Source organism: Serinus canaria, chromosome 1A (assembly GCF_022539315.1).
Source record: "Serinus canaria isolate serCan28SL12 chromosome 1A, serCan2020, whole genome shotgun sequence".
NCBI classification, from domain to species: domain Eukaryota; kingdom Metazoa; phylum Chordata; class Aves; order Passeriformes; family Fringillidae; genus Serinus; species Serinus canaria.
The window spans coordinates 48,114,668-48,131,420 of record NC_066314.1 but is presented as its reverse complement, the minus strand read 5'-3'; the positions used below and the strand labels follow the sequence as shown (position 1 = coordinate 48,131,420).

Sequence of the window (16,753 nt, the reverse complement as noted above, 5' to 3'; positions counted from 1 at the left end):
GAATAGGTTGAACACATTGTTTATCATGGGATCACTTACAGATCACTGATCGAAATCTGCAGGAAATAAAAAGGCTTCCATGTGCTTATGTTTTAATTCTGAGGAACTTCTGGGAATTAAGGCAACATTTTCACAAATAATTTTTAAGCTTTCTAGTGTAAGATTTGTGCCAGTGCAGGACCTTACTGGATGGTGCTGGTTGCAGTCCCACTCTCGGTTCTTCTATGATTTTGGCAGCTGTGAAAATGCTTTCAAAAACAAAACCAAACTTCTGGATAGCAGCTTTTCCACATGGCTGGATGAAGCCTTGGAAAGAAGAAGCAAGTATTTGGCTTCATTGTTTGCATCACCAAAGCATGCTGCAGACTCTAGGGAATGTACCTTTGTGTCCTGCAAAAGCAAACCCTGCATCTTTGGCAAATCAGCATTGTTTAGGTGGCACTAGGCTCTCCCTGTGCACCTTGAGCAATATTCATGTCTCCATGGTGGGGATGAGTCTAGAAAAACTGCTCTAGCCAGACTGTAGGTAGGGCCCTGTTGTGTCCAGCACATGTCCCATAAGCCTTAAGAAATCCTAAGCTCTGCTCTTACTGAAGCCTCGGGCTGGAGATTTTCCCAACCTCTTTTTCTTGCTGGGCTTGCTGGCAGCCTTAGTCTTGTTAGGGTTGGTATCCCCAGCCTCGCCTTGTCCCCAGCCAGAACAAGTTTGGAAAGTGGTGGAAAGCTTCACCTTCAGCCCTTGGGCTTCTGTAGGGGAGCCACAGGTGGCCCCTACGCAGAGGTTGAGTTTGTTGATCCACCTGGAAATGTGGTAGAAGATCAGGGAAAGAAATGAGGAAGGGCACAAGAAAGAACAAAAGTCTATGCCCATAAGTGCATGATCACTTCAAAGTAAGGCCAGGTAACCTGGGTGACCTCTGAATATCTCAATATTTGCCTGCCCCAGCTTGTGGCTGCTTTCCCTACACCCAGAAAGCCCAGGCACCTTCATCCTTGCACACAGGTGTGTGCTACATCTCGCCACCATGGGAAAAGACTAAAAGTGGCCCAGTGTGCTGTGAGTTTGTGCCTTTATCACAGGAGGTTCAGCTGCCCCCTAGGCAGATCCTTGAGGCTGCTTCCCCCTTGTGGCACTCACCTGTGCAGTGGAAGGAGCTGGCAGTCACACTGGAAAGGCACATCCTGCAGGTTGAGGATCTCCAGCCCCGTGAAGTTGCTCATGTCAGGTATGTTACTCATTTTGTTGCTCTCCAGGTAGAGGCTTCTGATCTTGGGACCGAGGCCAGTGAAGGCATGTGGGGAAATCTGCAATGGAAGAAGGCTAAGTCAGGGGCATGCTGATCAAAGCAGGGGAGCAGATCTCTGCCCCTGCACTTCTGATCATCTTGGGGGGCCTGACAACCTGTGCTGAAGCTGGTGGCCCCACAAAAGAGTTGTTTTAAATAGGGGAGACTGTTAATTAATTCAAGCAGTTTCAATCACATTTTGGAACTCATTAGACTCTTGTTCAGTCTTCTTAGAGAGAAGGTCACATGCAGGAAGTCTCAGAGTGATCCCTGGGTGCTGTTCAGATACACCATTTTTATGAGGGTGCTGCTAACACCACTTCCTTGAGAGAATGGAAATATTCAGGATAATGGCAGTGGAGAGGCCTGCAGAACAGTCTATAGAAAGAGAAATCTGGCCAGAGCTAGGGGAAGGAGGTGATTTAGGGAATGGTGTGGACCCCAATGAAATTGGGTGTTTAAGGACTGGAGGGAGTAAGCTTCTCCCAAGGGAGCCAGGAGCAAAAAATCTGGCTTCCCAGCCAGGCTATGGAACTTCTCCTGAAGGCTTGGGAATTTGAGGACCTCTGTTTGGATGACCCTATAGGGGCCACCAGTCATGGGCAGTGTAACCTGTAAAATGCCCTGTGGTGCCACTGCCCCTTGGGAGTCCCATAACACACTCACCTGCTCCAGGCCCATGTTGTCCAAGTAGAGGTGCTGCAGGCTGGAGGCCAATGGCAGGAAGACACCATCCCCCATGTGCTTGATGGGGTTTCGGGACAGCTTCAACTCACTCAGGGCAGGCAGGCCCCGCAGGGCTGCTGTGGGCACCTCTGACAAACGGTTTCCCTCCAGATGCAGCTTTTCCAGCATCTTGGTGGGAGCCAGGGCAGCCGGGGCAATGTGCTTGATGGCATTCCCAGCTAGGTAGAGCCAGCGGAGCCCCCTGGCTCCAGCCAGGTCACCCTCCACCAGCTCCCTGATGGCATTGTGCTGCAGATGGAGGGAGATGAGGTTGGGCAAGAGCCGGAAGGTGCCTGCAGGCACACGGGTGAAGGCGTTGTGGTCCAGGTCGAGGTAGGCCAGCTGCGGGGCCCCCTCAAAGGCAGCAGCTTCCAGGGTGGAGAGGTGGTTGTCGGTGAGGTACAGGTAGACCAGGCTCTCCAGCCCCCGGAGTGCCCCAGCGTGCATCTCCCTGATGCTGCACCTCTGTAGGTGGAGTGACACCAGCTCCTTCAGGCCAGGGAAGGCATCTGGTGGCACTGTCCTGAAGGGGTTTTGGCGCAGGTCGAGAAGGTGGGTGTCCTCAGGGAAGTCCCGAGGGATCTCCCGCAGGTCCCTATTCTCACAGGATCCGTGATGGAAATCAGGGGAGCAGACACATCCCCGGGGACACTGCCTGCTGCCGGCTGAACTTGGCTGCTCTGGCGGTGCCGTGGGGCTAGGGGGTGGCCGGAGGTGACTGCATCTCATCTCAGGGGACTTCAGGGAGTTGAGGGACCGGCCACGGAGGGCAGGGGGTGCAGCACAGGCACCCTCAGCCTGCACTCGTGCCCTTGCCAGCCACTTGTGGAAGGGGCGCAGGAGGCAGGAGCAGAGAAGAGGGTTCCCATCCAGGCTGACCCTTACCAGCCCTCCTGCCCTAGCCAGGGGTGGCAGCCCCTGCAGCTGGTTTTCCCGGAGGTCCAGAATACGGAGCTGGGGACTGCGGGCAAAGGCATCGGGTGCCACATCCTGGAGGAAGGCGTGGTCCAGGAAGAGGTGCCTCAGCGAGGCCATGGCCAGGGCTTCCTCAGCCACGTAGGTGATGGGGTTGTGGCCCAGGTCTAGTCGGGTAGCCCCATCCAACTTGGCAAGGGCCTCGCCAGGCAGTGCCTGCAGTTCATTGTGGTCCAAGCTCAGCCTGCGCAGGGCAGGCAGAGCAGCAAAGGCCTCACTGCCCAGCACATGGAGGGCATTGTGAGACAGCCGGAGCCATCTAAGAACCTGCAGTCCCTGGAAGATCATGTCTGGGAGGTAGACCAAAGCATTTGCCCTCAGGTCGAGGACAGTGAGGGACCCCAGATGGCCAAAAGCACCCGGCTGTATCTCCTCAATGCGATTCCCCTCCAGAATGAGCTGCTGGAGGGAGAAGAGCCCGTCCAGGGACTCCTGGTAGAGGAGGGCTATGCCGTTGGAGGCCAGGTTGAGGTAGACAAGCCTTCCCAGACCCCGGAAAGCCCCTTCCTCCAGCCTTTCCACCTTGCAATGCTGCAGGTCTAAGTGTGTCAGGTAGGGGGTAGCAAGGAAGGCTCCCGCTGGGATGATCGTGAAACTGTTGCCCCGAAGGTCTAGTTTTCTGGTGAGCTGTCAGTCACACAAATAAAACACCGAATTACCCCAGGCCTGCCATACCCATCTTCTCTTCCCATCCCTTGACCTTCATTCCCCTTCCCCACCTCTGGGATGGTGTCAGGGATGGCAGTCAGGCTCCCATTGAGACAGAGGACATGGGCACGGAGGTTATCGCAGACACAGGGTGCAGGGCAGTGGGCGGCAGCCATCGCCCCCGAGGCCACTGCAAGCAGGAGGAGCCCCCAGGATGGCCCCATATTGGAGGGTACCTATGGCTGGGGAGAGACAGATGTAAGGCCAGGGGAGAGGCGAGGCTCCCATGCATCCCCAAACAGCATCGCCTGCTTGGAACCCCATGTGCCAAGAGGGCTGCTGCTGTCACCTAGTGGGTCAGGTCTCACTTTCTCTTGCTCTCATGCTATGATTTCACAAGTTAGAAATGAGGAAGAGTGGAAAAAAGAGAGGAGGAATTCTTGGAATGAAAAGTGAAAGTCACAGCTAGCAGGTCACTCACAAGGAGCTGGCTTTAAACAGACACCCACCCCACCCCTGCATTTTCTTAAAATATTAAGATTGCCTTGGTCTGTGCAAGCTATCAATATCTCTCCTACAATTCTTTTTGTGAGGCAAGCAGGTGTAGCCATCCAGAGAATGTGATCACACAGGCTTCTGAGCTGCTACCCTTCTTTAAATGGCAAATGTCCCATGTCTCCACCATCCTGCCTCCCACCCTGCAAGCTCCCTGCTTCCCTCCTAAGCTATTCATAGCAGTGTTTGGAATAGAACTCCACTGTTTTGCTGCAGGAAGGAGAGGTTGGTTTTGGCTGGGCAGGGGTGAGCCCCTGGAGTGAAGGTATCAGAGAGAGGCCAAGGCTGGGAGAAACACAGAGGAGGCAGCAGGCTGCAGATACGACCAATACATCCTGCTAAACTCTGAGACAGCATCAGTGGGGTTTGCAAGGCTTAAATTCGTGGAGCCACTGTAGTTCACCATCCCCTGTGGTCCCATACACCAACACAGCTCTCCTGCTGTCACCCCATTTAGTCCTGCTGCAGCCCACACACACACACACACACACACACACACACACACACACACACACACACACACATGCACGCGTTGGGGCAGTCCTCCTGCACACCCCCTGCCCAGTGCAATCAATGTAATGTCCCTAAACTCAGTCCCCATGCTGTGCCTGGAGCACTGCCACATGCCAGACACCATGCCATCACTCCCTCCCTCACACCTGGAGAGTTCACACACCTGGAGTTTGGAGTACCTGGACTTCAAGATGTGTCGAAGAGAGGAAAGTGTCCCCTGCCCTGCCTAGCAGCTGCCGAGCTCCTGCACTGGTGTTTGCGCTCCTTGCAGAAGTGAGAACTGAATGGGCCCCGTTGTGTTGCTTTCCCAGCAGCTCTCACCAGGCAGAGCCACTAATGTGGGAGGAGGAAAAGGACGGGGGGAGGAAGGGTAAGCCACCCCTGGAGAGAGGGCAGCAACCCAGACATTACCTCCCCCTCGATTCATTGGGGGCTGAGAGCACCAACCCGGCAAAGCCCATGTGGGGTTTGCATTCACTGTTTTCAGGGCTCTGCCTTCATTTTCCAGGCTGTGTTAGTCACAGGAGCTACAGAGCTGCAGGGCAGAAAGATGACATCCAGCCAAATTCAAAGATGAATTGCAATGGCAGTCATAAGCCTGAGCAAAAGGAGAGGCAGCTGACCAGTCCTGCCACGTTTACAGCCCTCCACTCTCCTATTTTTCTTTTTTGCTTGTTTAGAATAGGCTGGATTGGCATTGCCTGCTTCATCATCATTAGCTTACAGAAGGACATGGAGGCGTTCATTTTCCTCCCAGACTGTTGTTTTACTCTCCCAGGGAACTGGAACAGATCTGCAGCCTTACAAAAATATTGGAAGATTTGATACTGGTATCTCATTCCACTTCAAGCCCTTCTCCTGTGTAGCAGCCTCCGTAGAAGCTGAAGCAGCTGAAATCATTGCAAAATAAGAGGCTGGGGTGAGGCTGGGGAAGGACCAGCTGTGATGTTCCATGCCTGGTACAAGACCTTAGCCTCTCCAGCAGAGCTCAGGCCACGACCAGGGAGGTTTTGCTCTACAGGCTGTTGACAAGCCAGGGAAGGGGGCTCCTGGACACAGTAGATGATGGAAGGGCCAGGCAGAGGGCAGCAGGGTAGGCTGGACAGTGGCCAGAATGGAAATTCAGGTGTGCTGCCTTCATGTCCCATGCCCCATCAGGGAGTGCAGAGTGACTGTCTCCCAGCAGCAGTCTTAGCTGCCAGAACCAATATGTCCCAGTAGAGACACTTCCAAGACCTGCTGCTCTTACCTCACTGTTCAGCACTGGACTTTGAAGCCACACCTGCTCCTGCTCACTTGTCTCGTTGTCCCATGGCTTCTGCCAATGGACAACAACACACTCAGGCCTGAGCAGCTTCAGCTCCCGAAGGGAACTGTGACCCAACAGCCCCACAGCGAGATCCTCAAGCAGCCACCCACAGACCCCTCAGCTGCCCAAAATCCTCCAAGTTCAGTTCTAAGCTGCTGCTCTTACCTTCCAGTTCTACTATAGAGCTCGTCCAGTGAAGTCCCATATGGTGCTGGGAACCAGGCCCTCTGGGCAAATGAAGCTGGGCACGCAAAGCAGCGGCTAAGGGGCTGCACACCTGCTTACAGGGGGCTCAAGCCGCTGCCTGGACTGTAAAGTGCCTGGGACTCCAGAGCACTGGCCCCGACTTACAGGTCGGCTCTGTTCCCCAAGGCCTACACAGGCTCCTTCTCTCCAACTCCAGGGCACTCTCCACTGATGGGGTGGCCGCCCCACGCTGGCTGCCAGCTGAAGGGAGCACAAAGGCTCCCAGACCCACAGCCTGCTTACAGGCTGATGAACACCGAGGGAGCCACAGAGCTCAGCCTTTTCCCAGGACGACAAGAACGAGACTCTACAGTCAGGCTCATGGCCTGAAGCTGAGGAGCGGGGCCCAGCCCCAAGGACAGCGAGGGTACATGCCTGGCCCCATGACTCCTGACACCATGCCTCTGAAAGGCCGGGTCCTGGTTACAGGGAATCCCTCCAACCACCTGCCGAGGGCAGGGGATGCACACAACCCCAGTTACAGGGCCGTCCCCCGCAGCCTGGCACCCTCCAACAAGCACCACAGAGCACAGGCTCTGGCCTGCACCCAACTTAGGGGCCGGCCAGAACCTGGCCACAGGGCAGCACAGCAACACAGCCGTCTGCAGGAGCCCTGGGAGCCTCCTCACCAGCCGGGGCACCAGCACCGAAGACGCCAGGCTGAAGCAGCACCAGAGGTGGGACTATGCCCTGCGGCACAGCACTTCATCAACCTGCACTCTCGCAAGGGCCCAGAAGTGCTCGTTTCTGTCACCTGGCTAAAGCAGACTCCCCAGCCCTGCCTATAGGGACCTGGGGCTGCTCCTGGGGACAAATGGCTCCACAAGGTCATGACACGTGCCCCGAGTACAGGGCCAGCACGCTGGCAGGTCACCAGCAGGACCGGCAGCTTAGGCACAGACCCAGGCCCTGGCTACAGGTGGGTCATGGTGCCCACACTACCGCTAAGTGCTCCGTGCCATCCTCAGACAGCAGGGGTAAGGCTGGACAGCACTGCAGGGAAGGCAGGGGCCTCCGCGCACTGAGACCCTTCAGGGGTGGCACAGGGACAAAGGCTGTGACGCGCCCAGAGTACAGGGGGTCACGCTGGCCAGGGACCAGCGTCTGGCAGAAAGCTGCTGGGGCTGGGCAAAAGGCCCTGCCCTGCTGACAGGGTGGGTGGCTGGGCTGGAGACCGGGAGAGCTCCATTTCTCCCCTCAGGTAGGAAGACAGGGGCTGTCACCCTCCTTACAGGGTTGCCCCTCTCTCTGGGTAGCCAAAGGAGCACAAGGGCAAAAGGCCATTGACAGCAAAGACCCAGCCCTGCTTCCAGGAGGTCGCCCAATGCAAAGGCAGCCACTGCACCAGGAAGGTGCCCTGGCCATGCCATTGTCTTAGAAAGACTTTATAATGCACACATCCCCATTCTCTTCTCCCACATCTCTTTAGTCTAGATATAAGTTTTACACCTTTAGGACTAGTTCTAGGAGCAAAGAGACGAGAAAAAAAAGCGTGCAGTTTGTTTTCAGAAGCTGCACTCACTCCTCCACCTTCCTACTCCTATACTGTGTTGTCTGCAGACAGACAAAAAGCAAAACAAAACTCTGCTTTGCTTTTAGTTAGTTTTTAGCTATTCAAAGCAGACAACTTCCCTAGACTGTAGTTTTTCTTTAGACCTTTTTAAACCTACTCTAAACTGAACACCCAGAAGAGCATCAGCAGCTCACACCTGTAGCCCACTGGGCCAAGCCTGGTCTGCAGCATTTCCAGCACCAGAGGAACTAATAAGAGACTGAGTAAACTTAACTACAACTCGCAAAAGAGACTTTCTAAATTTCTCATCTCTTTTCAAGCAATGAAAAGTTTTATTGTTTATTATTATTTATCTTTTATACTGATAAATGCTTTACCAAGTAAATAAAAAAATGTTTCTACTTTTCTCCAAAGAAATATTTTCCCAAACCAATTTTAAAAAAGTGTCACTTAAATCTACTTTCTAGAAAAACCCCTTCAGAAGTTCTCTACCAAATTTGCCCTAAACCAGCAGCCCCACAGGCTGAGCCTCCAGCCACCCAGTCCCAAATAATTTTTTTTTTTGCTAGTTTTAATATAATCACTTCAGTCTTTGTTCAGAACAGTGCATTACACTACACTGGTTTTTATAGCACGTTTGTTGTGTAGTAAACAATTCTGATTAAGATACTTTTGTCTAGATAATATAATAATAAATAATATAAATTTATATTAATATATTTGGTTTGCCATCCTTTATCCTGAAGATCAAAATTGTATAAAGGTTCACTTCTATAAAATCTTTTAGGCATAAACCATTGACAGCTGAGACTGGATTACACCACAAATGTTCCTCTGTGAGGAATTTAGAAAGCAAAGGGGTTTCTGCACCTCAGGACTGAGCAGGAGGGCTTTTCTAACAGATTTGTTCTGCACCTCCCATTCTGCCCATTCTTCTAAAGTATCACAGGTTTTCAGCTAATAATGTCAACTCTTTCCCTTCTAAGGTATCTCAGATTTTCTGGCAAAGATGCTGCCTCGAAATTCTACATCACAACAGACTCTTCCCCTCAGAAATGCCCATTTTTCCTCCCTAAATTACCCCAAATTCACTCCTCAAAAAAGTGCTAATTTGTTTAATGTAATTTATCTCAGGTTTTCTGACAAGAAAGTGACTTCGGACCCCCCCAAAAGATTACCTCTGATTTTCCCTCCAAAACATCCCCTAGCTGTCTCCTATAAGTCACCTAAGGTTTTATCTCAAAAATATTTTTCCTGTCCCATATAGATTACCTCAAGTTTTCCCTCCAAAATGTCCCCTACAAGTTGCCTCAGATTCTGTTCCCAAAATATCCATTCTGTCCCCTGCAGATTTCTTTCGATTTCCCCTCCAAAATATCTCCTACAGATGACCTCAAATTTTGCTCGTTGTGAAAAATACGTATTTTATGATTGGCTTTTGGCAAATATTAAAATGAATATTATATGTGTTGTGTTAGAAAGTAACGCTGTATTAATTCTCTTCAGTAGTGTGGTAAATATAGTTTTAGGTTATAAAAATTGTTAAAATAGAAACTATGCTATGTAGGATACTTTTTTTAAAGAAAGGACTTGCAGCGAGATAGCAGCCAAAGGACACCTAAATCTTTCAGAGAAAAACAATTTATTGCCCTCTTATCAGAAGAAATGAACTTCTTCCCGCCTCGAAGGCACTGTTCGGATTAGGAGGAAGAAGTTGACGATGACCAGGCCGAATCCTGTGTTTGAATGAAATTTATGCATCATATATGAAGTGTATGAATATGCAACAGGCTGTTGTTTTTAAGGGTTAATCCTTTGTTAACGGGGGTCCTTTTTCGGGCTTGTGCTGCCCAGAAAAAGGTACCCGGATGTCCGTAACAAAAAATTGTTTTTATTGTCTCATATTATCTTAATTCAAATTGTCCAAATTATTATTACTCTAATTGTATTATTATTTTTATAACTATTTTATTACTATTAAATCTTTAAAATTTTAAAAAACAAGTGATTGGTGTTTTTCACACTCCTAAAATGTTCTATACCATAGAGATTATTTCACATTTTACTTTCATTCATTCCTTGCAGATTACCTGAGATTTCAGCCCAGTGATATTCCTTCAGGCCTTTTAAAAGTACCTCAAATGTTTTATCACAAAATTTCCCCTGCCTGTCCGCCCCAAATTACTTCCTCCGTGTCCCAGCCCAGGGAGTGCCTCCGGGTGGCTCCCAGACCACTTGCAGAGCCGGGCCCGGCGCCTCGCCGGGGGAGCGGGTGGGAGCTCCCGCCGCCGCGGCTGAGGGGAGCGGCGGGGCGGGGCGGGGCGGGGCGGCCGCGCCCGGGCGGGAAACGCGCAGGGCCTGCGCTGCCGGGCAGGAGGCGGTGGGCCGCACGACGGCAGCCGGCCCGTCCCTCCCTGTCCCTCGGGGCGCACCGGCATCCCCTTCAGCGACACAAGGCAAACCCGCACGCAGGGCATCTGCCACCCCTTAGTTACCCGCAGGGTGCCCGTAAGCCTCTCAGACACCCTCACGGTTCCTCAGAGAGAGACTCGGGGCACCTCCCCCTCAAATCCCCTTTGTGTCCCCTCAGCAACACGCCGGGCACACGCCATTCCTACAGTGACCCTCGTGGCCTCCCAGCAACACTCAGAGCTTTTGCCACCCCTCCAGTGATCCTCATGCTCCTCAGGGGGACACGGGGCACCTCCGTCCCCTCAACTGACCCTCATCTTCCTCCTCAGAGGAACACAAGTGGCATCTGAGCCCTAAGTGGTAAGTAACAAAAGGTTAACCACCAGTAATATTGTTACAAGATGTGCAGGTAAAACAAGCGAGATAGCAAAACACTTTTGTACAGTTTTGGTACACGAAGAGAAAGAGTGTCCCTCTGAAACACAGCCTACCATCTTCTTTCCCCTGATAATTTTTAGCCCTCACTCCAGACTTTAGGAAATTTAGAGACAGGTTTTCCATAGGGCTTTGAAGGCTTTTTTGTACCTCGAGAGCACTGTTTAACAGCCTCACCTCTAGGATGGCTCTGTGCCCAGAGAAACTGCCTGAGAGCCGAGCCCTGTGGAGACAAAGGCAAACCCTCACACAGCTTCAGAGCTGCTGGGAGAGGAGAATCTGATCCATTGCCTTGCTCCCCAAATAGCACCCACTGGGACTGGGATGTGCCTGACTGGCCAATACCAGTGTGGTGCTTCTGTCTCCAACTGAGATGAAGTCTGGTGCCAGGAGTCCTGGGTGGTTTCCTTGACAACCAGAAGAAATGCACAACCAAGATGCACGGGACTTTTCAGATGCTGCTTTAACTCCTGTGAAACAACGAGCTGCCCCACCAGAACTCAGATAAATAAGATAAATAAGGTGTACAGCCAAATGGAGAACAGCATTTATGTTCAAAGGCAAATTGGAGCTGAGCTTGAAATCTGCCATGAAGCAAACCCTCAAGAGATCAAGTGTTTCTCCCATTCAATAGGCCAGAAATCTTGCAGGATTATCTATTTTGTTATTTAATAGCCTTTAGATTAGAAATTTCAAGAGATGGAAGGTATTTCCATAGGATATATAGATAAATCTAACATTGAATTAATTTGAATGTCCCTATTAAATCCAAAAGCTTCAAATTTCAAATTTTATTGCAGACAAAGCACTGTTCATCAGAAGCACTAGGGGCATTTATTGAAATCAGAACATATTTTGAAATTATTTTAACAAGACAGTGTAAATTTTAAGCCAAATCATACAACATCAATAGGAGCAACAGCATATTATTACTCATGGTTTGTATGTAAGCCTGGTCACAAATTTTCTATGGACAGTAAATTTACTGAAAAATTAATATTTTCATTAATTCAAGTTACACTAAGAAGCATTTTTAGCCCAGTTATGGCCACTATTTTTTCCAAGGAAGAATTGCATTATAAAATATCGAAATACGTAAGAATTTCAAAAGGAAATGTTGTTTCATAGTTTTGGCATTTTGTTTGACAAATTAGCAACTCTTTAAGGGAAAACTAAAAAAAAAAAAAAAGAGAGAGAGAGAGAGGCCCAAGAAGTATCACATACAATACTTTAACAAGTAGTATTAAAACTGAAAATTTGTTTGGGATTTTTTTTGGCTTTTTTTTTAAGTCCTTTTAGATGGAGGACCAAAATATTATTACTCCAGTTCAACAGTTTTATTTTTCAATTTAGTAAATAGTCAGAAGCATCCATTTCCCTGTTTTGTGCTTGGGAGGAATAAGCACATGTGAGGAAGGCAAGGAGAAATGGAAGGGGATGCTGTGGATCAAATAAGCAAAGTAGAGGGAGTAAAGGAAGGACTTCTCAAAGGTGACAAGCCAGATGACAAATGTAAATGTTTTTGAACTCTATCTGCTGACATCAGGATACCTCATAATCATTTCCTTTCAGACCTTTCTGATAACTCTGCTCTTTCATTAATTCCTCTTCACTGAGCTAAGAGGGAATTTTGTTTAATCTAAAGATCCAAGAAGGTTAAATATCCTAATAAGGCAGTTTTATTACACAAATAATATTGCATTCACCAATATAATCAAATTGTAATGTCTTCTGCAGCAGGCTATGTCCCTAGCAATGGGGTATGCAACATCCTAATCCACAGGAAATTTTGGCAAAATTAGCTTGTCCTTTCCCAGAGCTAAGTATCAGTCAGTGGAAAAGCATCAAATAGATGGTTTATTCTGAGAGAATATTTAATATCCCAGAGAAAAAAAAGAGAAGAACTCTGATCACTGACTTCCCCGGAGTAAAATTCCCCATGCTTGGGGTTTTGCAATAGCTTATATCCTCGTTTGGTTGTAGGTGCAACCTCAGGAAAGGAAAGTATTCTCATAATGTCTTACCTAATCAAAAACTTCCCTTCTTCATGAAAAGAATATCCCAGATGCAGATTCTGAACCAAGGTGTCAAGGATAACTTTTCCTTAACAGACAGAACTCACTGATGCAGCATCGGAAAAATCTTGCAAATAATTTAAGCAGCTGTTCTTTTACCTACATTTCTTAGCACTAATTAAACATATAATGGAGAAGTTGCCTTTAATTTGCTGGCATTCCAGAGATGTTTTAGGACAAATCAAATTGCCTGTTCAGTCCAGTTTACAGCAGGTCACTGCAGCAGGCACTGGCTCAAACCCTGACAAAGTGCACTGCCACACAGCATCCTGAAACAAGCACTGAGAGGTCCCACAAAAACACTTCTATTTCAATTTCTGGGGATCTCAGTAGTTTAGAGAGAAATTAATATATGCTTTTCTCTCAGAGTTAGGGCCCTGTATTCATTTGCAGGATTTAAAGTTCTCTAAGCTTTTAATGTAGGTCAGAATACACTCTTCACGGTGTATTCAACCAAGATGCAGCTATTAAGCTTCCCTTTAAAATATTCTCATTTCCTAAGCCAAGACCCCCTGGCTCAGTGCTGTAATTATAAACTGCAAGTTCCAAAATTAGTGAGTGGTAAAGGTGAAAAAGGTTGAAGAACACACCCATGATTCATTATTTGTTGAGTGAGGTTCAGCCTTGGATGGGAAAACTAACAAGCACTTTGTTCTTTGAGCTAACTCAACAAAATGCATGGGAAGGGCAATTTTCATTGGATGCACAGCAAGCAGAGCTCCCACCCCAAAGGCAAAGATGTTCCTCTTGCATTAGTGTTGAGAGGAGTAGCAGATTTGCCTTTACAAACAAGCTGTGGGTCTGCTGGTAGATAAAACTAGCACTGGGAGATAAAAGAAACAATGGGAAGGATTCCACTGATTGATGAATGGAAAAAGATATTTGCTTTTACAAATGAACTTTAGTTTTCCTAAAGTTGATTTGCTAATTAAACATTGAAAGATGAAAGAAACAATGGGGAGGAAAAGCCCCTTAATTCCATAAGAATTAAAAATGAAAAGGGAGGGTTATACATTAGAGGGAAATTTTTGGTATCAGGCATATAGGGGAGTCTGTACCTCTCAAGTACCTCAGCCAATGGGAAAAGAGAGAAGGAAATGTGGCTGGGAAATTAGGATAAAAAGGGAGGCTGCATCTTCCAAAAATTTGACAGATCCCAGGGGAATGCCCCATGGCCTCTCCCTTTATTCAGATAAAGTAAAAGGACTCCTCTGTCTCCTTTTTGGACATAAACCTCTGATGTTTGTGGATTAATTTTCCTAACAGTGTGGAACTCTGGTGGCTTCAGCTGACGAGGGCCCTCTGCCAGATCTCTGCAGGGAGAGACACTGCAAGTGCAGGCATCAAGGGTACAGACAGCTCAAGTGTCTGGCCGAGACCAAAGCAGCAATGTCACAGAAACAACAAAACTCCTGGACATAGGAAACTGAAACACTGTAGTATTTTTTCATTTAAGGCAGCAGTTCTTTCATAGCAGAAGAGGAGAATTCAGGCAAAATCTAACAATATATCTTGGGAAAAGCAGCTGAATGTGAGGAGGCTGTTTCCCAATCCAGAAGTGAGATTTTCTAATCTGAAGACCTTTCTTCTTCCACAGTAAACAGGCTTTGCTAAAACAACAAGGGAAATGCATTAATTTCACGTTTTTCTGTCTTGTTGCTTGACTGCACTCCTTTGCTTTTATCATGAGCTATAATTCTCCCTCACACACCCCCTGCTTCACATTCCCACAAGTTTCCACATTACTATAGCAGGGCTGGAGTGCTGTTTAGCATGAAAATAGCATCAGATTTCCCATCTTAATACTTTGCCAGGGTTCAATAATCGAAATCAAAGGACACTTTGTATATCAGGTAGTAAAGTACTAATTTTTCCTCTTTATACTTGAAGGGAATTTTAAAATCCAGGGTTTAGAAGAACCTAAGCTTTTGTGTTGCTCAGGAGGTCTGAAGTGTGTTTAAAAAAACCTAAACATCCCAACATTTAAAAGTAATGTATCATAGCTATCCTGTCAGAGCTGGGGCTCAGCACAGAGAGCAGGAGGCAGCCCATAAAGGAGCCATTGTGTGGGCAGCAGCAGTCCTGCATTTTCGGAGGATTGACTGTTCTCTCTCATTTTTAATCAAGCTTTTTCTCAGAGCACCACGGTCCAATATCGCAGCGCACCTTTGCCTTTCAAGCGCATCCTTCACTTGATTGTCAACATAATTCATCCTTCTGTAAAGACACTCCAGGCTTTGTTTTGTTAATGAGATCACCTTCTCTCCACTCACCACCCTTGATGCCTTGAACTGGGCTGCTTTTTCAAGCTACCAGACTGATTTTAGTGCCATTTTTATTGTTAATTTTCTCTTTCGCAGCATAAGAACAATGACTAAATAAAGCTATGTTTTTTAAAAAAATTAACTTTTGTGTCTTGCCAAATTACCAGTTTCTGGAGGCATATTGGAACTTAAAAAGAAATAAAAGAAAAAAAGGGAGGTGTCATTGTGTTTTGCTTCTCTCCAATCATTCTTTTTCAAAAACAAATTTGGGAGAAAAAAATGTGGTGAGAAAGATCTGCTTTCCACAGATGCTGAGTGCCAAGGTGCTCATTACCACAACTTTTAAAATTCGATTATTTGAAACTGATTTTCAATCCCTTTGCAAATATTCCATGATTCATGGGCAAATTTTCTATATATTGCTTAATTCCACTGCCTACCTACTCCTTGTATGGTTTTGAAACCACCAATTTCCACAAAGAACAAACAGTCTCTGCTCAAGCAATGCAGTTCTGCTCCTGTCTTTAACTACAGACAGAAAAAACAAGATTTCAGTCATCACCTTTTTAGAGGGTCATGTAATGGTTTGGGAATGGTATTCTCCAATTTAGTGCTCCCAGTAAAACCACTCCCTCCTCCCTAGGGTGGGATGAAGAGGAGAACTGGAAGCACAAAAGATAAAACTCTCAGGTTTTTGTCTTCAGCTTTGAACTTAAATTATGTTAAACGCTATGCTTTTAGTTTCAGCATCAAGAAACCTTAATTAAAAGAACACTTTAAACAATATTCTGAAGATATACAATGATGGCTATATGTAATTTCTTAATATTCATGGTTTTAATTGATATTCTGCACAAAGTTTGCAATGGAAGCATTAAATAATTCCAAAGGGTCCCTTTGCAGTGTGTTTATCATGGGTCAGCCTTCCTCCCTCATAAATAGACTGTGCCTGGAAACTGGAATTACTCACTTAACACAGCCTTGTTTAAAAGCCTTCCCTTGGCATCCCGGATGTTTGGCCCTGTTTCACTTCAGAATATGCCAAATTCCATCATAGTCAGAAAAATGCTTAGGCACGTGTTGTGCTTTTCTTTTATTTTCTTTTTAAAGTGGCCTCTTTAACTTTGTTAGCCCTTAACTCCTTTTTCAGAAAGTAGAGGGATTTACAAGTGGTTTTATATCCCTCAGAGTTCTGTTAAAACCGGAACAAGATTTTTACTTGTCCTGAAAGTGGAAAAAACCCAAGCAAAACAAACAACATAAATACACTATTTTTTCTGAGGAGAAAGATTTTCAGGAGATCACAACTTTTCCTAGAACATCTGGCACAGTGGAAGAAAAAAAATGTGGTCAAGATTTCCAGCCTGCAAACCCTTCCTCAATTCCAATGCAGAAATTCAGTAGAGCACAAGGAGTTTTTCAGTTGAGTTTCACTGCACCAAGCATTGAGACAGATTCTGTTATAGCTTGGGAGCCCCAGGGTGTTCCATGGACCTGGAGATTTTGTGTGTGCAGGAGCTCCAGTCCTTCTCTCCCACATTACTGGGGCAAGTCCCGCAGTTCATTTTTTTCCTGTGTTTTGGGGGTTTTTTCCCTTTTCCCTCCTTCCTTTTAATAGAAAGACAGCTCTTACTCCTTACCTTGAACATTTTATAATAATTTTACTAATTTGTACTTGGGCCAAACCCCTCCTTGCTCCCCTTGAAAAAAATGTCATAAGTGGGAAATACAGGCACCAGGTTTCCCTGAGAAAACTCACATTTTAGGTAGCTGCTGCTAATTCCACGTCCTAAAAT

The 16,753-nt window shown here is 47.2% G+C and overlaps 1 protein-coding gene across 2 annotated transcripts; it reads right to left on the bottom strand.

The window, feature by feature from the left end:
- Positions 1 to 80: 80 nt before the first annotated feature.
- Positions 81 to 7,056, bottom strand: CHADL (chondroadherin like). Of its 2 annotated transcripts, XM_030237658.2 has the most exons (5): positions 4,867 to 7,056; positions 3,707 to 3,877; positions 1,953 to 3,614; positions 1,139 to 1,305; positions 81 to 800 (listed from the first exon to the last, which is right to left on the bottom strand). In XM_030237658.2, the coding sequence occupies exons 2-5, from the start codon at positions 3,857 to 3,859 to the stop codon at positions 575 to 577; spliced, it is 2,208 nt and encodes a 735-aa protein (XP_030093518.2). In that variant the 5' UTR covers positions 3,860 to 3,877; positions 4,867 to 7,056; the 3' UTR covers positions 81 to 574. The 2 variants fall into 2 exon arrangements, with proteins under 2 accessions (XP_030093518.2, XP_050826059.1); XM_050970102.1 differs by having other exon boundaries at positions 3,707 to 7,056.
- Between the last annotated feature and the right edge of the window lie 9,697 nt (positions 7,057 to 16,753).